Raw genomic sequence first — 21,791 nt, 5'->3', positions numbered from 1 at the left:
TTGATGAGCAGAACAATACATAAATATAATATATATCTTAACTTATTTAACAATATTATTATTATTTTGAGAATATAAGAACCATACCTATTAAATTTTATAATAATTTCTTTAAAACCACAAATCTTAGGCGGCCGGTAGTCACTCTAAATACAAATTTCACGCAATCAAAAAATCACAAAAACTATATATCTTTAAATCAGATTCGGTCATACTTTCCTAACATTCACACACATTTATTTTTGATAATTTTACCAACTTGCCTGCAATTTATACGCTAAACTCCTACCACAATGGGCAAGAAATTGAAATTACCGAAGCAGGCAAAGGTCAAGTCCTTCTTTCGCAGCGAGGACATGGAACTGTGCCAGCTGCTCCTGCACGTGGACAATGCCTTCGACTGCCTAATGGAGCTGGGTCACCATGGCATGGTGCAGTTCAACAATATTTACGACGAGGACCGGCTGCTAAACAATCTCTACACGAAGAAGGTAGTCCAGTGCCATGAGTATCTGCGTCTGGTGGATAGCCTGCACCAGCAGATCATCCAGCTAAATGTTAATGAAATCTTCTATCCGAATGTGGATCGTGAGGATCGGATGCGGGAGCGGGATCTGCGTAAGTACGAGGACAGTTTGCGGCGCCTCCACTTGGAGGCCTCCACAGTGATGGAGCACTATCAGCGGATGGACACACGGCGGTATCGGATGATGGAGCAATGCTTTGCCATCACCAAGGCAAACAAGTTCATGACCGCGGACAGGGGCAGCGAGCTGCTGTACTCGGAGAGCACCATTGGGGGCCTGGTGCAGGATGCTTCAGTGGGGAACAACCATGTCCAGTATGGCTCTCAGCTCAGTTACTTGTTGGGAACCATACGGGCGGAAAAGTTCCATAGCTTTGAGCTGCTCGTTTACCGGATGTGCTCCTTCAATGTGGTCATGCGGTTTGCCGAAATGCCCAAACCCATCATGGTGTATACTTCGAGGGAGCCGGAAAAGGTGCGCATGTTTACAGTTCTGATGATGTCCAGCTCCTCGACGATTTGGCACAAGGTCCTCAAGATCTGTGCCCAATATCAAGTGCATATACACGATTGTCCCTCATCCGCCAATCAGCGTACGGCTCGGATCAAGGAGCTGACCCAGGAGATCAGGAACATCGAGAGAGTGCTCAAGGAGGCGGAGTTGATGCGCCGGCAGGTCCTCGAGATTGCCGCCCGGGATCTCTTCATAGTCCGCGTCAATCTGCGCAAGGCCCTGCGAGTCTATGACCTGATGAACCGCCTCCGTTTGGTGGGTGGCGTCTACGAGGCCAAGTATCTGCTGGCCGAGGTCTACCTGCCAGTCTCAGAGTTGGCCAACGTGCGGGATACCCTCGTGAATGCGAACAGATTGAGTGGAGGGGCAGACCGGAAAATATCAATCACAGATGATAAGGAAGAAGTTAATGGTAATGCCCCGCCTTTGGATGAATCTGCTCCAGCAGAAAATAAGCAAGCCAACAATAATGCCCCGCCACCTTTGAATGAAACCGCTTCAGGAGATAGAAACTCCCAGAGGGTAGATCCAATGGAAACCTTAAATTTTACCACTCGCCCCATTATGATGAAGAAGACACGCACGGTGAACCACATGCCGCCCACGTTCTTTCGGCTCAACAAGTTTACCAGGGGCTTTCAGGCCCTGATCGATGCCTATGGCAATGCGGACTACCAGGAGCTGAATCCTGCTCCATACACCATCATCACGTTTCCCTTTCTGTTTGCCGTTATGTTCGGGGACATGGGGCACGGCATCCTGTTGATTTTGTTTGCCTTGCTGATGATTTGGAGGGCCAAGCAAATCGAAATCGAGCAGGTTTGTTATCGATTTTTAATTAACTCAAAAGCTTATTTGCAAGTTTTTGATTGTAGTTTAAGTTTTTGATATTAGTTGAATATTAGTTTATTTAGGGAATACTTCAGTACCAAAATTCGATACTGGTTCAACTTACAATACATTCCGATATCCCCATTGCAAAGCCATCGATAAATTTCGATAAATAATAGAATCCCTGATTCTTCCCTAGGTAAGTGCCGTGTCAGAAAATGAAATAATGAACATTCTATTCGCCGGCCGCTACATCATCCTGCTAATGGGCATCTTCTCCGTCTACATGGGCTTCATCTACAACATTGTACTGTCCAAGAGCATGAACCTGTTCGGCTCCAGCTGGAGCTGTCGCTACAATGCCACCACCGTGAGCGAAAGCATTGTCGAGCTGTCCTTCGATCCATCGAGCAAAAATTTCTACACGGGCAACCCGTATCCCATTGGCATGGATCCCGTGTGGGTGGTATGCGGCCAGGTCTCTATTACCACCACCAACTCGCTGAAAATGAAGATGGCCATCATCCTGGGCGTTAGCCAGATGATGTTCGGCCTGTGCCTGTCCGCCGCCAATTGTGTGCTGCTCAAGAAGTATGCAGACCTGCTGCTGGTGGTGGTGCCCCAGATGATCTTCCTGGTGTGCCTGTTCTGCTACCTTTGCTTCCTCATCTTCTTTAAGTGGTTGACCTACGGCGGACTTAAGGAGCATCCATATACCTCATCCTGTGCTCCCTCCGTCCTCATAACTTTCATCAACATGATGCTGATGAAGAAGGAGTCGCCAAATGGAGATTGTCCCGATGGTATGTTTCCCGGCGAGCGGACGGTGGAGTACGTCCTGGTCATACTGGCCTTGCTTGCTGTACCCGTCCTGCTGGCGGGAAAGCCGCTATATATTATGCGCAAGAGGAAGAAGGCAAAGGTCGAGGAGGAGAAGATACTGGCCGAGGAGCGGAGGGGAAAGGCTACAAGGCAGCCGGTCAAGGTGATGCGCTCCGAGATCAGGTACTACTTCGATGAGACCGTTAGCACGGAGGTTTTCAAAGATCGTTCCTATGACCAAGAGGATGAGCTGGAAATGTCTGAGATCTGGATACATTCATGCATTCATACCATTGAAACGGTTCTGGGTTCCATTTCCCACACGGCATCCTATTTGCGTCTTTGGGCTCTTTCTTTGGCCCACGATCAGCTTTCCGAAGTCCTGTGGCACATGATTCTGTCGAAGGGATTGGCCAACAATATGCCCCTCTACTATGGCGTACCCATCCTCATGGCCACCTTCTTCTTTTGGGCCACACTCACGGTGGCCATCCTGCTGATGATGGAGGGACTGAGCGCCTTTCTGCACACCCTGCGCCTCCACTGGGTGGAGTTTCAGTCCAAGTTCTTTAACGGCTCCGGCGAGATCTTCAGGCCGTTCAGCTTTCCGCCCTCCAATCACAGGAGTTGACTTTATATATGTTTCCTTTTTTGTGAATAGTTTCTTTAGCATAATAATTTTAATAAATAAAAAATGTAATCAGCCAAGGGTTTAATTTTTGTAACAAGAGGTTTGTGAGATTTTTATGGTAAAGTTTTAAAGTTCATTTCTTCTTAACTCTTTTCCGGGTTTAAAAGTATATATATTTTAGATGGACCTTCGCTGCTGGCTCTCCCCTATCTTTTGGCAATTAACTTTGGCCAAGAGCTACCCACGCCCGCTGCTGCTGCTGCTTGGACATTCCTTTGCAATTGGCATTGGGTCTCGGGCTCCATGCAAAAGGCCATAAACCAAAGCTGGCTTTAAACAATTTCCATTTGTTTGCTTTATGCCATTGCCAGCTGCTGTTGCTGTAACTGCTGCTGCTGTTGCAGTTGCTGCTGCTGCTGCTGCTGCTGCTGCGACTGTTCCTTCCTTCGATGCGGGCGCTGGAAGTCGTCGACCCTTTGGTTACTTTGGCTCTTTGTTGGATTGCTCTTGGGCCAGTATCGCTGCCAGTTGCTGCTGTTGCTGCTGTTCTATTCTTGTTCGGCTTGTAATACCCTGTTTTTTAGCTTAGTAGAAGGGTATGTTGTTAGGCTTAAAGGCTTTGAAATTATAGGAAATAGATTAGACTCTACATTTTGACTAAATACAAATTTTTTAACATTTTTAAATTTTCAAAAAATTCAAAGAGTCTTGCTATAATGTTCCAATTTTCATACTTTCCATGTCTTATTTTGGGTATTTCTTGTTCGAAGTAAACCCTAAATTCTTGCCTGTTTTCCACACACACACACTCAAAGCTGAGACCGTGTTGTTGCCGCTCTGTTTGCCATTAACACCCACGCCAGCAAGTTTGGTTGCTGTTTCTGGTTGCTGGTTGCCTACAGAGCCCAAGAGAGACCTGGGGGACGGGACCTGGCATAAATTATGAACAGCAACCGATGACGCATGCAGGCCGGCCTAAGTAGACTGGCTCGTGCATAAATAACTTTCGTTAGCCACATGGCCCGCGACTTTATTAGATCGCCAGAGAGCGAAATACAAAAGGCTGGCTGAAAGAACCCAGCGCAATGCCAGTTGGCAGTAATGTGCAGTAAGTTTCATGACCAGAGCAGGTTTTCTACGCAATTGCTGCTGCTGGCCCAAAACAGGCTTTGCTCTTTGGCTTTGGCTTTGGCTATAACTTTAAACCGCAGCACGCGCCATTGTTTAGGTGGTGCAGCAGCCACCAGGCAGCAAGCAGCAAGCAGCTAGCCAACTTGGGTCAAGTTTGTTGCCTAAGTCTTTTGTTTATACTTTCGTTGCTGTGACTCTGTGCGTGGCTCTAATGCTGGTCTTAAGGCCCAATCCCAAACCCAATCGCCATCCCAATGGTCAACTGCTTAGCACTTTTATGGCCAACAATTGTCAAGTCTCTAAGGGGCCACTGCCAAAGCGGATAGCATCCATTGTGGCTTAGAACTAGTGCAGGGAGAGAAATTCAGAGAGGTTTTGAAGGGATACAGGAGAGGCTTAAGGGATTGTAATTTAAAGAAATATCTAAACTTTTATTATTAAAAATATAAATAAATATTTTAAGGGTATTAAATACTTAGCAGATTAGTTTTGCTTCTGAAAACATAAATCTGTCCTCTTGATTTGACGTAATTAAAAGGTAAATATAAAGAAGATATATTTTAACTTAACAATTTTTATATACCCTATGTTTTTTCATTAAAAAGTATCATAATTACTCATCATTATTATTTATTAAAAATATATTCCTTTAATATTATTTCTCTCCGTGCTTTTTAAGAAAAAAAAGCAAGGTCGCATTGTTGTCTGGGGAGAATCAATTTGAGCCTTAAATGCGAATGGCTGTCCGGCTGTCCCCATGTCCACTTTTTCTGCTCGTCAGTCAGTCGCATCACGTCACGTCACGATCCTCGAGTCGCGGACTCATGCTCTTGGTTCGTCAGTTTTTCTTTTTGTTTTTTGAGTGCATTGCCGCTGCTGTCCTTTAAAGGGCTCGTTCTCAGTCTGTGGATGTTGCATGTTGTCATTGTTGCGACGGCAGCTGCAACAGCAACGGCCATTGTTGGCACTGCGACTGTGTCTAGTTCTGCTTTTGGGCCTTTACATGCCCCGGCCATAACAAAAAAGGTGTTAAATTCAGCCCAGGCTTGTTGCAGCAGGCCAAAAGCCACAGAAAGCCAAAGAGCCACAGCGAACCAAAAAGAGTCAACGAACGGCAAGGAATTCGCTGTGCTCGGCAGAAGGACATTTCCAGCAGCACCAAACTGGGAGGCTGAAGCACCTCAAGTGCTGCCACTGTCCACTTGGATGAAAACATTCAAATGAAGTCAGCAAGAGCGAAATGATGAGACAAGTCTTCACCGCAAAAACAGTCGAAAACAATAATATTTTATGCAGAGAAAACAATTAAGAGCCAGTTTAAACATTAAGATAAATTGAAATTGCTTAAAGGAGATTTTTAAAATATTTTCTAAGGCACTTAAAATAATATTAAATCTAATAAAAAAATACTATAAATATTTTATATATTATTTTTCATTTACTACCGCCTAAAGATGATCTCAATTTCATTTTTCCGTGCCTCCTTAACTGTAAACATCTGTGAACTATTATGGCCATTAATTAACTGGCCACACAATTTGTTGGCTTTGCACATTTCGGCACAAAGTCAGAGAGTTTTGGGGCTGTCAAGTGGAAAAATGCCATTTAATTCGCCACAAATTGTGCATTGTTTTTGGCTTTAATTAAAATTGCCTTTTGTTCATCTTCCAGCTCCATCTTCTTGTGCTATTATTTCTATATGTTTTTTTGTGATTTTTTTTCTTAAGCAGAACGGAAGCTGACGACAATTGACCATTAAAAAAGATCTGCTAATGCAAAAGGGGAAAACTTTCACTCAGCGGACGAAATGTTTTAATTAAAATTGGCAAAGAAAAAAGACAAAAAAAAAGCAAATGGAGTCAGAAAAGAAATTAATTTAAACTAGATATTGTGTTTTGTGTAACCGGTCTTGGGGAAGTGGGATTTGCAGTAGGAAAAGTGAAATTTCTCAGGCGCGTTTTGTTATTTTTTCGAGAACCCAACATATATATTTTTTTTTGCATTTAGCAGTTCATTAGCAGCCCGAACTAGCCACCAAAAATATGCATAAAATTAATCAGATGGTACCAAATACAGGCCACAAAGGCGGAAAGTGAAAGACGAGAAACACACGTGAGCTGCCCATAAAATATTAGCAGAAATTTCCAAAAACATAAACAAGACAATATGGTATTGAAGAAATTTTGAAGTAAAGTTTAGGTAAAAATTAAAGAAAATAAAAATGGAATAGTATATACAAAATATGGAAAATTACGTAACAAATTTAAAAACATAAATACTTAAGTGGAGAATATGTTCCGCATTTCACACGCCTAACATTTTCCTTTGGAAAATATTAATTGAGTTAAATGTCTCTTGGCTTTTGTGACACCGCTGAGATAACAATCTAGAAATTAGTTAAACTAAAAACATGATAAAGCTCTGAGGAAAATACAAAACTCTACGAGCCTCATTAAAACTGAGTTTCATGTATTTATTCTTTTGATCTTACAGCGGCAGCGGTGACCACACAGAGACTGCGGAGAGAACCTTTTTGATTATTTTCTCAGGCAGTTTCTCTCTTTTTCTCCTTTGTCTTTGGTCGGTGACATGCATAATTAGAGAACGTGATATACGGCGATATATATACTATATAGCATATATAACAAACTAGGGATGTATATCGAGGAGGAAAATTGACAATGTTATATCGTTTTTCAGTATTGAAATAATATCGAAGTGTGCATGTAGCTTCGATTAAAAAATATTTATAAAATCGAAAATCGATTTAATATCGAAAACATATTAAATGTTAAGTATATTGTGATTCTATTGTATATATTAAGTATAATAAAATTAACCAAAGGCTCTTCCATAATTACATAGTTATCAAACAAATGTTTACAAAATTTGTAAATTGATAATGTTACAAAATTGATAATACTTCTAAAATATAAATAAATCGATTTGGTTATATAGTCATAATATGTTAATCTAAATACAAAACACTCTTATAGTTAATTACAATAATTAATCAAAGTTCTTATAACTCCACAAAAAAAATCTCAAGTTATCGAAATTTTAAAAAAATAATATCGACAATATATCGGTTTCTTATGCCATCCCTAAGCCCTGCCAAATATATGCCAAATTGCTTTTTTCTTTTATTTTCTTACCGAATATATGTCAATTACAGCACGATCTTTTGGCAAATTCGCCGTCGCCTGACACATTTCCAGTTGTTGGCCAGAAGTCAGAGTCAGAAGTCTGGAGATACCGATATTTATGTCACCGGCGACAATAAATTTGTCAGCTTTTTGTTAACCGTTAAGTAAACGCAATGCATGATTTGTGTTTTGTAATGAGGGCGAGTGAGTGAGCGAGATCGAGATCGAAAATGAAGACAGACAGTCGAAACGAGTTTGAGTTCAGTTCATAAAATATTCATGATATGCCAAATGTTTTGTTTTATTTGGCTCTTTCATTGTTTTGCAATCTTTTTTTCCTTTCTTCGCCTTTTTTTTTGGCAAGTCAAATTGCTGAAGATTGAGTCATGGAATTTTTGTATTTATTTGTATTTTTTGTGGGGACATAAATATTTATTAGGCAGGGAATAATTTGTTATTGATTTTTGTAGGGTGATAAGACGGATATCCAGGCTAAAAAAATGATTTAAAATACTTTTAAGGCCTTATTTTCTGAATTTAAATAAATAAATGAAGGAAACTATGTTTAAAGTAATTTTTAAAATATTTTAAAATTTAAAATTTCTAGTTTTAAATTTCTAAAGCTGCCTTAGAGGACTATAAAAGCTTAAGGTAATTTTTAAAATATTTTAAATATAAAAATAGCCACTTTAATTATTTCTAAAGCTCCCTAAGCGGATTTTATGAAGTTGCCTCCATTGATTTAATACCTCCATTGCCTCATTTTGCTTGGCTTTTATTTATTGATGAAAACAAACAAATTGAAGTGTAAACTACAAAGGCGACATTGACCACTCGAGTGCTTAAATTCGATGGCACTCGACACATTGTTTCGATTGCCTTTCCGACGAGGGGCCACAGGCGGCGATGCAGGCGGCAATACCCAGCAATAATCACAACAATGGGAGCAACACCAATTTTGTGACCTTCAGTGGGCCACTTGAGGCACAGCTTCTGCATCAACAATTCCGGCGATTCGAACACGAAGTTCGTTGGCTGTCAGCCATTTGAGTGACTGACATGCAACACCAGCAATAGCAGCAGCAGCAGCAGCAACAATAGCGTGCCACATAGACAGCCAAAAAAAAAAAAAAACACCAATTGGTGTCAAAGCAACAAAATGCTACCGAATTTCAACTGCCACTGCCAGAGAGCTAAGGGAATTTCACGCCGAAATTAGCAATAAATCAAAGATTGCAATTCGGGAGCAAAGCGTCAGGCTAATTTCACTAAAGAGAAGCAGGTTTAATACTAACTATAAGATAATTGGTTTATATTAAATAATATTTACTGATTTTGAATAACAATTTAAAACTCAAATTAATATCAGGCCCTAGAGACTGCTAACTAGAGACTTTCCCAGCTTAAATCCTTTACAAAACTAACCCAAAACTCTTTGCAAATTGCAAGATATTAAGCTGATATGGCCTCCCATATTTCTCAAAGTGGAATAGAGCACTTTGCAACCGTTTTGGGCTGCCGAAAAAATACAACAAAAAAATGCGAAAAGCACTTGGGTCGACTCTTGGAGCGGTGTCTTCGAGCTCGCTGGAAGCTGCCCACGCCTTGATATGGCCACTTGAGAGAGCGAATAGCAGCGAACAACGGCAACAGCAGCCCGCCAGTCACATAAATAAGTCACCATCAGAGTCAGATTCAGATTTAGATTGAGAATGAGCGACACAGACGCCGCCGAGCGCACACACTTGGCCATAAATCTTTGCCGAAGCGTGGGCAGGTCCCCCAAGTAACCCCTTCTCTCCCTGTCAGCGCCCAAAATGGGGCCACGCCCCGCTAAGCTATATATATAGATTCCTTTTCCATCTGGAAGCTCTTCAAGTGCGTCTTAAACACTCTGTCAGAGCCATAATCAAGCTAATGCCATCTTATGACTCAACCCGAAAGCATCTTCGGGGCAGTAAAAAGAAAAGTGACTAGCGCCTGTGGCTATATTGGCCGATAATCTGTTTATGGTCAACAGAACTAGGCCTCATTACCATATGGGCGACATAAATGTGCCAGAAAGTTGCCGTTAAACCAATGCACTTAGCACGTTTATAGCGACTACCAATAAATACTGGTAGAAGTGTGAAAGAGAGAAGGCCTGGACTTCGACTTCGACTTCTTCTTCTCAATTGACACATTTGGCACACAGAGTGGCTTTGCTCGCTTTCTGGCTTTTAATTTGCATTTATTTTTAATAAATCGCTGGGAAAATGTTAGTTTGGGGCTCAAAGTTGTGCCAAAAAATTGGGAAAATGAGAGCAGACATTTGAACATATTTAGCTTGGAATTAGTTTTTGATTTTGGGGTATTTAAAAAGTCTTTAAACAAATTATTTAATAAAGTTTGCTTGGTTGAAAACTAATTTTAGATAGTTTTAATAGTATAATATATATATTTGAAATTAAAAATGTATTTATTTAATGTTATTTAATGAGATTTTAAAGCAAAATGTTTAATATTTCATACCCTATTAAACATTTTAATTTTTTGACAATAAAAATATACTATAAAAAGCTTAAAAAAATTCTTTAGATTTAGTATCCCCCAATAGTTTTACAAATTCTCTTAAAATCCTTAATGCTTTAAATATAATTTCTAAATAAATGCTTTCTTAAAATATTCCCAACTTCCTAATCCCCAACTTACCCAAACAATCACGTTGAGCTCTCTGTGGCAAAAATTCAGTAGCGTTTTCTGAAATAAGCAAGAAAATTAAAACAAATATTAGTAATTTTTAAACGCATTAAATCAAAATTCTAACAAAATACTTCAACTTTAATGGGGGCATAAATCATTTTGCTCTAGGTGGTACAAACATAAATTGATTTACACACCAAAGTCACGTCTCCGGATTTGACTTAAATTATCACTTGAATCTGATGTACGAGTTGTTTGGACAATTTCCATGACAAATTCGAGCCACAGAACGTGTGTGCATACGTTGGCAACAAAAGCGCCTATAGTACGTACTTCTAGTTTACTCCGGCTGGCTTGTTAACTCATCCAAAAACTAAACCACATTCTTGAGAGCATTAGAAAAAAAAAGCCAAGCGATGTTGTAGAAAAATAAAACAAGAACAGCAGCAAAAAAAATAAAGATATAGCCATGAATAGTTGGAGCACAGAAAAACATGTTCAGCGCGTGTTTGCAGCAAGCAGCAGCGGCAGCAACATCAACTTAAATAGCAACAACAGAGCAGCACAACACAGCAACAAATACAGTGGAGGATGAGAAAATAGCAACACAGAATATATAAAAATTAAATTTAATGAAATATATGAATAAATCAAAACAAAAACAAAATATGGTAAAAGAAAACTAGGAAGGCAAAGCTATCAATGATTTTTTAGTAACTATTTTTAAAAACTTTTTGACACTTTAAGCAGCTAGAACACGTTGGGAATTATAAAGCATGGGTAATATTTTAATTGAGATTAGTTTAATATGATATTACAGATGTCATAATTGATTGAATTTAATATACATTTTAATAAAGAAAAATCCTTTAAACATTTCTATCTTCTCCTCAGATTTCTAAGAACTTTAAAAATTATATTTCCAAATCCCCACTCCTATCATCTCAACCCCCCCTGTATTGCCTTAGATGGGGGGCGGTTTTTTGGGCGTTGGGCGTGGCCCCCTTGTGCAAAATGCAAAACAACATTGAAGACGAGAAAATCTGGCTACTGTAATTTGTCTGCCCACCAAAGACACCGTGGCCCCCAGTGCTCGCACTCGTACTCGTGCTAGCCCCTAAACTTGGCTGCAATATGTCCGTTGTTGATCGCGTTTGGCCAGTTGGTTGTTAGTGTTGTTGTTGCTGTTGCCTCGACTTGGCCCGGGCCTGGGCCAGTTTGCAATTGCTGCTCCACTTTTGAGTGTGTTTTCCGAGCGGACCCCCTACGCCCCCTTCCAGTCAGTGGTATTTGCTTCCTAAAGTTTGCCGGCGTCGTCGTCGTTGGCCGCCTTTTGTCGCTGAGGTCAATTTTTATGTTGCAGCCATTTTTCAGAGAGAGAAAGAAAGAAAATTTAGGTTTGGGGACACTCAAAAAAAATGGGGAATAAATTATAGAATGTAGGATAGAATTAAGTCATTTAAAAGTCTGTGTTTATTTATAATTTGTTTACAAAACTATACAGAAATTAATTATGGCAATTATTTGCCATTTGCTAAATCACTTGATTATTAAACTGCATAACCAAATGGAAAATATCTGGGTTTATAATCGATTTCCTATTTACGTTTGTGTAATATACTTTTAATGGTCAACCCAAAACTAATATATGTATATTTTTTAAAAAGCTTATGTCATTTTCAAATCTCTCGTCATGTTAAACGTATCATCTGCCCTGTTTTGGCTTTGTCTGCTAATTTTTATAAGCGATTTTGTAAGTTTCTAGTCTGAATTGTTTAAAATTTAATTATTATTTAAATAATTTTCAAAGAGCCATTCAACATTTGAGTTTACAAACATCAAGTGCAACTCCTTGGACACATCATTTGCAACCTTTGAATATTGCCTGTTGAAGTCGGTGAATCGAACCTACAAATATGGATCATTGAAAGTGAAATTGCTTAAGGTGCCAGTGGATAAAGTAAAGGTTTGATTAAGGAATTCCAATAATAACAATTTAAAATTAATTTTTAAATTATAAACAGCTGAATTTGGCTCTTTACAAGCGCTTGAATGGCTATAAGCCTTTTCTTTACAATGTCACCTTTGATGTCTGCAAATTTATACAAAATCGTAACTCTAATCGAGTTGCCGCCTTTATTTTCAATCTATTTCAACCGTATTCCAATATCAATCATTCGTGTCCCTGTAATGTAAGTTTATTGAATCAATTTAATTATAAAAACTTATGATTTTAAATGGTTTTCAGCACGATGTAGTGGTGGACAAGGTCCCAACTTCGCACATGAACGAGCAACTCACAAAAATCTTGCCCTTTCCACCAGGAGATTATGGTTTCTATAGTATTTGGTTTGGCAATGGCAAACCAAGGGCCACTGTAAATGTTTATGGGACTTTGTCTTGAAAATAAAATATTTAAAATATTTATATGTTTATATGAAATCGATATTTATTTATTTATTTCAAATAAAGTATAAATCAATATGTAATTCTATGGCTTTTTCTTTGAATTTATTGCTTGGTTATAATAAATAAAAAATTGGACAAGGGTACACAAACTTCGGCCTTCCAAATTTAGCTATCTTTTTTATTAAAAATATAATAAATTGTTTATTTATTGGTTTTGCCTTTTCATATATGAATTTTCTTAAATTTAAATTATATTTATTTTTATTTATGTACATTTTTCAACAAACATTCTCTCAGTGCATCTTCTTCCTCTTGTTTGCCTTGTGTAAATATAAATTTTTAATATCTTACGGCCTTTTTATACCCCTTTTTACGCCCTTTGCGGAATCCGTATTTGCTGTATAGTTTATGAGCTGCTTTTTTATGTGACCTATATTTTTATGGGATAACTCTAGCCCGTGGATGAATTTTATTTATCACTTTTAGAACCAGTAAAGGATTTTATTTCATATTCTCAGTCCTGCCAACTAATATTTCCAGGGTATTATCCAGCTCTACTCTATTGAAGTCAAGTCCTATTTTTTCGAGTGCTGTAAATTTTTCATGTTGTCTGCGGCACTTAAAGTTACGTACGAGTGTATTCCAGGTCTAACGTTGGCTATTTTATATTTTGTATTTATTTTTCTGTTGCTGCCGAGAAACTTTTTCCACTTGACACTTGAACTAGGAGAGAGAGAGAGAACTCCACAGCCTGACACTTTCAGTTGGTAATTAGTTTTGCGGCCAAGCATGTTAAATGCAGTTTCGGACATAAAACCAAAGCCCTAAATTTGATTTATTTCGCTTGTAAATCAGAAAATCAAAAAATATATAAACTTTTAATGATCCCAAAAGTCTTTAGCTTAAAGCCTTTGTTTACTGGCAACCTTGAACCGCCTCACTCACTCGCTGCTACCGATGATTGGCGCAGACTTTCGAGTGTCTGTCAATCAACTTGAATCAGAATTAAATCATTGACAAATAACAATAATCAGTAACAAGGCTATGTTGCATGTTGGCATGCAATGGAAAGTGAAAATTCTTGGGGGGAAATGGTGAAAAGTTTTCTGCCCAAACAAATATGAAGAGGAACAGCGCGCCCTTTCTCCTTTTGTTGATGGCAAAAACTGTGCCGTCGTCATGTGCCACATTTGCACATTTTCAGGCTGCAGTTTTGCTGGCGGAAAGTAAAAATAAAACCCAGAAAAGACTAAACTAAAGCCTCGACAGCATTGCCAGTGAACTGAAACTGAAACTGAAACAGCAACTGAGCATGCAGCATAAATATGTGAATAATGCATAAACAACTAGAACACACCACCGTGTTGCATGTTCGCAAAACAACTGAAAACCTCGCAGTAATTCTACGAAAAATTTGGCACAAAAATAAATATGTATATGAGGGGGAGGGATAAAGAGGGGAGAAGTTTATGCACAGGTAATTAGACTGCATTTTTCTTTTATTTTTTATTTTGTTCTCTCCCTCGAAAATAAACAGAAAGCAAACGCATCCAGAGTTTCGGTAGTTCTTTAATTAAATTCTTTTCTATACAATCAGAGGAGTTTCTTTTGGCCGGCAAACAATTTTCAAATGCTCTTTGTGCCTCAAGTTTCAATTCATAAAGCAAAGTTGGGGAAACTTCTTCAAAAGAAAAATCTAGGGAAATCAAAATGAAGGACAAATGAGCTTGGAAAGGGAGGGAAATATGGGAATCATCTGTAGCTAAGAAGGTTTTCTATTTTAAAACTAGGTTTTTCTTTATTGAAAATATTTCTTATAAATAATTTTGTAGATTTTTTTTATCAAATAAAATAAGTTAAGTATTTCCTAATCTAAACTAACAAAAATAAACCAACTTCAAGCTGAAAGTAACTACTTTACCAGGCTTTATCCATCTCAAAACTCTAAAAGTATCTCTTGGACAAATCATCAAGGAAAAAGCAGGAAGTAAAGGGGCCACAAATATCGAAAAAACAGCAAAAAGAGTAGAATTTTCACAGTTGCCACAAAAGTTCATCAAAAACAGCAAAACGGCAGTTGCAGTTTGCAGCTTGCGACCCAGAGCCACCCATCCACCCACCACTCGGCTCTTTTGGCGGTTAAATAGGCCAACTCACAAGCCAAGCGGGAAATGTGGCCAGAATGGTGCCCAGGGGGCTCTCTCGGCTAACAATGCATATGACAAACTTTTGTCAATTTATTAAGAAGCGAAGAAATATGGTTTCTCCCTCCGAGAGCCAAGAGCTAACCTGATTCCCAGGAGAATCACGAACCACGAGTATGTGAGTGAGTGAGTGAGTGTGTGCAGTGGCAACGTGGTCAGCCGGAGGAGGAAGAGCTTCCTGCTGGAAACCGCAGCTACAGCCTCCTCGTGGTAACTCCCCAGCTCCCTCATGTAACCACCAGCGATACTCATCGTCATCATCATCCTCATCGGCAGCAGCAGCAGCAGCAGCAACATCAGTTGCAGTTGCAGCCAAGACGCAGTTCAAACAACTTTCGTTCGCATAAATTGATGATAACAAAGGCCGGGAATCAGAGTTTGCTGCCAAAACGGGTTGCATTAAACGATTAATGCACAGAAAAGAAATTTTAAAAAATATGTTAGGGTTTAATTAGGGATTTTAGAATATTTTAGAAATGTTTTATCAACCAAAAATATTTTATAAACATTTTTAAATATTTCTTTTGCTAGGAAAAAATGTTTAAAAAAATATATAAAAGTTTGATTATAAACTTTAGAATATTTAAGAGATTTTTTTATCAACCGAACAAACTTTATAATAATTTTCAAATATTTTTTCCTGTTGGAAAGCATTAAATTGTTAATTTTTATTTAGAATTTCATCAGGAAAATAACTTGAATTAATTAAATAAATTTAAGCTATCAGTAATACAAATTTTTCTAATAAAATTTAATGTTTTTTCGTATTTTTTACATTTTTAAAAGCAAAACTAATAGGTCAAATAATATTTCTTGAACTGGAAAACCTTATTAAGTTTATTTTTAAGCGAGCAAAAATATCTTCTTAATTATCTATTAATTAAAAACCTTTTCCTTGATGATTTTTAAACTAAACTTTAATTTTTCTTAGCTTAAAACTTCATAAATTTCTTTTGTTTAGCTTGAAACTTCAAATTTTTCTTCCCCAATTTCTTACACAAATTTTCCCTCAGTGCCCTCAGTGACTGCGGCAGTTATGAATTATGTCAAATGGCATAATTGCCAGTCCAGAGCCACAGCTTGAGCTTCAGCAGCTGCTGTTTTCCTCGTCGGCGGTTTTCAGTTTTCAGTTTTTGGCTTGAACTGTGGAGTCCCAGAGTCCAGAGTCCGGAGTTTTGGGTTTTGGCATCGCCTGCGCTGGCAGGAAGCAATAAATTCTATGCATTGCACTCGATACAATTTGTAACTGATATGGGATGGGGATATATATATATATATAAATTGATGGGATAGATGGGATAGCTGGGAGATGCTGGGGGATCTGGATGGACCAGATAGATGGCCGACAGATAGATGGCTCTGTGGCACAGATGCAGGAAATTCGACGGACGACTAATGAACGCGGCTAACGGTTCTGGCTAAATTGTTGGTAATTTGCCTTGGCTTGGCATCACCGATTTATGCATTTATCTCCATACAGTTATGGCACGCAACTTTTAGTATATATCAGTTAGAGTATATGTATATCTCTACTCTCTTGTGAGGGAACTTTCCCTTGCTCGCTGGAGCTTGGCAGGCAGATTTGTACTCTAATTAGCCAGCTGGCTCATGAGCAGGCCTTCATCTTGGCCAACATTTCACACTCCCCTCGCTGTTGTCGTCATGCATCTGAATCCGAATCTGAGAACCCAACTCGCAGCGTTGTGAAAAGTGAAACCGAAAAAGGGAAAACTCTCAACGAGCGAAACATGAGAACCCCCTGAAGACTTTTACCCCCACAACAAATGGCAGAAGATGATGGCTAAAAACGGGGCCAGTCGAGGGCGGAGCAGGAGGAGGCTGTGTAACTCATATTGAGGTTATTAGTAACAAGGCCGCAGCACACATGGATACACTCCAAAAAAAACAAACAGAAACAGAAACAGAAACACTCGTTGCAGCGTGCACTTTGGCTCACAAAATGATAATTTATGTCGGAAATATTTGAATACAATTGGAGTCAGCACAGAGCCAGAGTCAGAGTCAGAGCCGGAGCCAGTCAGGCAGTCAAATTTTCATTTTCAATTTCCCTTTTACAGAGAACGAACAATGAGCAATCGGAAAATTCACATTTGTATATGAATGCAGCAGGCAGCAGGCAGCAGGCAGCATTTGAAATTCAATGAAAATATACACAACAACTGTAGCTGACGTTGGGGAAAATGAAAATGTGTACCAGGAAAATTATGCATTCTCGATTTTAGGTAAATATCAAACTGTTTCCATAAACATTTCCTCTTGTTTATGTTCGCCTCTGTTTATTTTTGATTCCCCAACAAAAAAATAAAACCCCAGCACAGTTATGACATCAGTGGCAAATTCTTGGGGATTCTTTAAGCCCTCCTCTTGTGATACGGAGAATGACAATCGAAAACCCATAATTAAGCGAAATTAGTGGCTTAAAACATAATAAAAACAAAGGCAAAGAAACAAAAGATTTCAACCATGAGTCAAAAAAATATATATGTATAAAAAATATAAACCAAACAAAAGCATAAATTTCGCATTCGATAAAGGCAAACACTGGGAACAGTGGAGATCAAAATAATAGTACAACTTGGCAGAGTTTATAATTGGAAAGGAGAATTTGTATCAGATATTTTTATATAGGAAATATTTAATTAAATTATTAATTATTAAATAATTTATAACAGACTCTTATGACAAATACGGGTAGTTTTAAATTTTTAAAAAATTTTAAAATGTACTAGTAATTATTTAATACCATTTATCATAATAAAAAATTGTTTAAACAATTTATTTTAAATTTATTTAAAGAAAAAAGTGTTTAAGTAATATTTTCTTATATTTATTTCTTACCAAATTCTCTTTAAAATTTAAAAACACAAAAAACCGTTTACCCCGTTCTAGTTCTATTCTCTCTACCTCAGATGTTTTTTCTTATAGAGAGGTAAATAAAATCAAAATTGTGGTTAATTTGCATGTTTCCAGGGCGTTTTCATAAGAAATACACACAAACAAAAAAACAAGAGAACCACTGCAGCAGCAACAACAAAGCAAATAAATTATGCTGAGCATTTCGAAAGAACTTTTTTTTGCAATACCATAAAGGGGCGGTGCACAACCACGCCCACAATCAAGGCCAAATACCTTCCTCGTCTTTTTTTTTTCGTATTCTTTTCGGACTCTGAGAATTTATTACGAAATTGATGCGGCCGAAGCTTGTTGCAAGCAAGACATTGTTTTTGCACAAAAACAAAGATAAAACAAAAGCAAAATTAAAGTTTGCCCACTGACCAAACATTTAATTACAAAAAAGCGTCGCGACCTGCAATAAATTTCGTTCCGCAGTTGCAATCGCCGCAGGCCGAGAGAGGAAAATAAATACATAAAAATTGCCACTTTGCCGGCCAGTCCCCATCCGGAGGAGACCATCCACCCTTTTGTTCCCTGGGCCAAAAAGTTGCTGCAGCACTTATCCGCCAGTTTTGGTAAAGGATCATCCTTATCCTTGGTCTTAGCCTTGCATAAATATGTTTTTATTTATAAGATGGGCCGAGCCCGAGCTTCGCGAAACAAAAAACCAACTTATTCAAAGCCAGCGAAATTTGTAGCCCTGGTCGGGGCTTTTGTTTCACTCCTCAGTCCCCTCTTGGCATAAAAAAAAAGAAATATATATATAAAGAGCTAAAGCTGAAACTGAAACTGAAACTTTGTTGCCGCTTCGTTGCGCCTTTTTGCCGGACTTGGTTGCTGCCCCTTTTCTGTGTGCCGTGTTGCCCTTGCTGTTAACAGAATATATTTCACTCCACTCTCTTTGGGAATCCCCCCGTCCTTTCTATCCCTCCCTCCGCCTTTTGGCCCTTTTTTATGGGCGGCAATCTAAGTTGCTGCACTACGCCGGAGTATCCATGTCGTTGGTGGGCGGAATAACTAACTGATAAGAGTTTTAATCGGATCATCATCAACTTGTTTCGCGACGAGAAGATGCATTTTTCAGGGCAAAAACAAAAGGCGAGAAAATAGAATTTTTGTGTTGTGATGGAAAAGAATGGCGTCAGATGGCAATATGGTGTGAAAAGATAAGGGTTGAAAAGAAAATGTAAGAAAAAATATATAAGTATCTTAAGAAAGTAGTTAATGGTTAGGGAAAGTAAGTTGAAACTTTGGAGATTTTAAATAAATTGAAAATTTCATTTAAAATATTTAATTAATTAGTTTTTAGTTACTTGTAATTTACTGAACAATCTACAAATCCCTGTAAATATCCCTCTTCTTTTCCTTTTAAAGAAAATCCGTTTATATTCCTACTTTTCTCAGCAATCTGAAGAAATGAATTTCAAATTAACAAGCAGAACAACCAATCAACTTGTTCATCTCCCTTTCCTTACATTTTTATTTGACATAAATTAAGTTCCAACGCCCACTCACACCTGGATTAATTGCATTGCAGCCGCAGAGTAATTTTTAACTTATTACAATTTATATTAAAAATTGTGGCCAACACTCGTTGTGGCATTCTCTGTCATTCAAGAAAGAGAAACGAAATCTCTGTGAGATTCTCCCTTATTCTCCGCCACTTGCAAGTTAATTTCATTTTAATTAAAACACCAAATGTGCAATGACAATGACAACATCAGCTCACAAGGGACAACCTTTTCTTTCGACCTTCATTACTTTCGCCAACTTTCGAGCTGACGATGCCCATGTGGCGTATACGCAACGTCGTGGATAATGTGTCTAGTGGCCATTAACGTTTTGTGGCTGCCACAGGATTACCTGGGAAATGCCGTGACCAGAGAGGCACGCCCAATCCCCTGGCTTCTTAGTCACTTTAATCAAGTGCCCGTTCGAGAGTCGCTTTATCAGGCCATGTTGTGTGCATGTTTATGGCCAAGGAGCCCAGGAATATCGTGGCCAAGAACGAGAAAACGAAACAAAGGAAAAAATACAAAAAACAAAGCTAAAAAAAAAACGAAAAGAGGGAAGAGCAGACAGCTTTGCATGCCTTTTCGTCCGGACTTTAGCCCGATGTCAGCCAAAGTTTCATATGTCATAATTTTATCAGCCAACTCTGCACATATGTGCTGTTGCTGTGCTTGGGTCTTTGTGTGTGTTTGTGCGGCTGGCAGCCGCCCAAAGTGGAAACATTGCGATGCCATTCATGACACGCAGGCATTAAAGTCTGCCACAGACAGCAGGCACAGGTGAGAAAGAGAGGAAGCCGTAAGGGTAAGGTCAGTTTCCGGCCAACGAAGTGGGGAATACCCTAGCTGGGGGGATGTGATTAGGGATTTAAGGGAAGGAATGGTTGGAAAAATTACTAGAAAAATTACTAGAACTTTTATTTTAATTAAAATATTATAGGAACATACAAAATTATTTGATTTGTGATATTTTAGGTAGGTTTTAGGTTTAAGAAATGTATTTAAAGATTTATATTAGCTCGGGAACTATTTGACACTACACTCTGACCCATTTTCCTTTGATTTTTACTTTTTATAAGACATTTTTTATATCTATAAAATGTTTAAAACTTATTTCTTTGATATGTTTACATTATTATTTATATTTATTCTGTTAAAAAATAGCTTATAGCTTGCACAAATAATTTTAAAAATGTAATTTTCTCTTCATAAACCCTTTTATTTATTCTATTTTTTACACAAAAATCTTCTTTTTTAATTACTTGTTAAATTAATAATTAAAAGGTATACCCTCACTGATACAACCCCAAATGAACTTAGTTTTGCCAGAATGATAATACCCTCTGCCAAGGCTGGATGACAGGCGGCAAAGTCAACTCGACTCAACCTCAAGCCAGGCCAAGGCACAGGCAGGTGCTTGTACCTATACATATATATATAAAGAAACGTACAGGTGTGTGCGCCTCGGGTGAGTGTGCGAGTGTGTTAAGCATGCTAACAGGTACATTTGCTGTTGACTTTGATTATGGCCAAAAGGGGGAAAGTCTTAGAGACGGGGACTGTGTGACTGCCACTGCGACTGCCTTTTAAAGTTCTGGCATTTTATTAACTATTAGCTACAAGCGCCCTCAGTTCCCTCATCTCCCCTCAAAACCCTTTTTGTGGCAACACGCAAACTTGCAACACATTTCTTCAATTTGAGCGCAAAGTGCAAGAGCAAGAGCAACAGCGCATAAGAACTATGAAAAATATTATGTTATTTTTAACACACTGAAAGCGTGTGGAAAAGCTATTTTTAGACGAATCGCCACGCCACAAAAAGTGGCTGAAGTATTAAAAGGAGGAAGCAGGAGGAGCACAGCAGCAACCACTTGCCACAATTTGCGGCAACTTGGACTTGAGTTGGAACCCCGCGGAACAAGGCGACGGCATCGAGACGAGAGACTTTGGCTTTTTGATATTTTCTTTTTTTTTCTTTTGGTGGACACTTTTCTATGGATTTTCCGCTGCCACTGCTCCCCTCTCATTTGTGTGCTTCATGTTTTATAATAAATATGGCCAATAAATTGTGCTTTTTAAGGGCGTCCTTGGCTGAATCAAATAACTTTAAGAAAGTAATTGCAATTTCTAAGGAGAAGTTATAAGGTGTAAGTGGTATTAAAGCGTTAAATAAAATTATCTATTAGAAATTATCAAACAAAGTTAATTTTTAATGAAGTTTTCTATGGTTTATGTATTGTAGATAATTTATTTATATTTTATTATGTATTTTAAAGCCTATAAAGTAACAAAAGAACGCTTTTTAAAGACAAATAAATGTAAATTTAATTCTAAAATGTTTTTTCGTTGCTTAAATCATTAAATTTTCATCTCCATTTATCTCATATTTCACTCCACTGACTTATAAGCCCATTTAACTGATTTTAATAAACCATAAACCCATATTTACTGCCATTCTTAATGCTCAA

The 21,791-nt window shown here is 38.3% G+C and overlaps 3 protein-coding genes across 4 annotated transcripts in view; 2 read left to right on the top strand and 1 right to left on the bottom strand.

The window, feature by feature from the left end:
* The window catches only part of sano (serrano), a 93,463-nt gene that overhangs the window by 54,485 nt on the left and 17,187 nt on the right, over positions 1-21,791 (bottom strand). Inside the window, exons 2-3 of one of the 2 annotated variants that reach the window (XM_070284004.1) lie at positions 10,293-10,340; positions 3,541-3,908 (exon numbers count right to left, since the gene is read on the bottom strand). In XM_070284004.1, coding sequence (XP_070140105.1) covers positions 3,805-3,908; positions 10,293-10,340 — 152 coding nt within the window. In that variant the 3' untranslated portion in view covers positions 3,541-3,804. Of the gene's footprint in view, positions 1-3,540; positions 3,909-10,292; positions 10,341-21,791 lie in introns of those variants that run through there. The other variant, XM_017177955.3, reaches the window with a different exon arrangement.
* On the top strand, positions 138-3,396 carry Vha100-3 (Vacuolar H[+] ATPase 100kD subunit 3). Its single transcript, XM_017177952.3, has 2 exons — positions 138-1,859; positions 2,071-3,396. The coding sequence occupies exons 1-2, from the start codon at positions 294-296 to the stop codon at positions 3,322-3,324; spliced, it is 2,820 nt and encodes a 939-aa protein (XP_017033441.1). The 5' UTR covers positions 138-293; the 3' UTR covers positions 3,325-3,396.
* LOC108082281 (uncharacterized) lies at positions 11,977-12,687 on the top strand. Its single transcript, XM_070283840.1, has 4 exons — positions 11,977-12,036; positions 12,094-12,249; positions 12,308-12,475; positions 12,532-12,687. Exons 1-4 carry the CDS (start codon positions 11,977-11,979, stop codon positions 12,685-12,687), a joined length of 540 nt encoding a protein of 179 aa, XP_070139941.1.

The sequence above is a fragment of the Drosophila kikkawai genome, chromosome 2R (assembly GCF_030179895.1).
Source record: "Drosophila kikkawai strain 14028-0561.14 chromosome 2R, DkikHiC1v2, whole genome shotgun sequence".
Lineage (NCBI taxonomy): Eukaryota > Metazoa > Arthropoda > Insecta > Diptera > Drosophilidae > Drosophila > Drosophila kikkawai.
Note: the sequence above shows the minus strand (reverse complement) of the source record. Positions and strands in the feature narration are given on the sequence as shown.

Excerpts from the sequence above, each read along its gene's own strand:
- Vha100-3 (XM_017177952.3), top strand. The coding sequence starts at position 294 with ATGGGCAAGAAATTGAAATTACCGAAGCAGGCAAAGGTCAAGTCCTTC. Across the intron at positions 1,860-2,070 it reads AGCAAATCGAAATCGAGCAG|GTAAGTGCCGTGTCAGAAAA; the intron begins GTTTGTTATCGA and ends ATTCTTCCCTAG.
- LOC108082281 (XM_070283840.1), top strand. The coding sequence starts at position 11,977 with ATGTTAAACGTATCATCTGCCCTGTTTTGGCTTTGTCTGCTAATTTTT. Across the intron at positions 12,037-12,093 it reads TAATTTTTATAAGCGATTTT|AGCCATTCAACATTTGAGTT; the intron begins GTAAGTTTCTAG and ends TAATTTTCAAAG. Across the intron at positions 12,250-12,307 it reads TGCCAGTGGATAAAGTAAAG|CTGAATTTGGCTCTTTACAA; the intron begins GTTTGATTAAGG and ends AATTATAAACAG.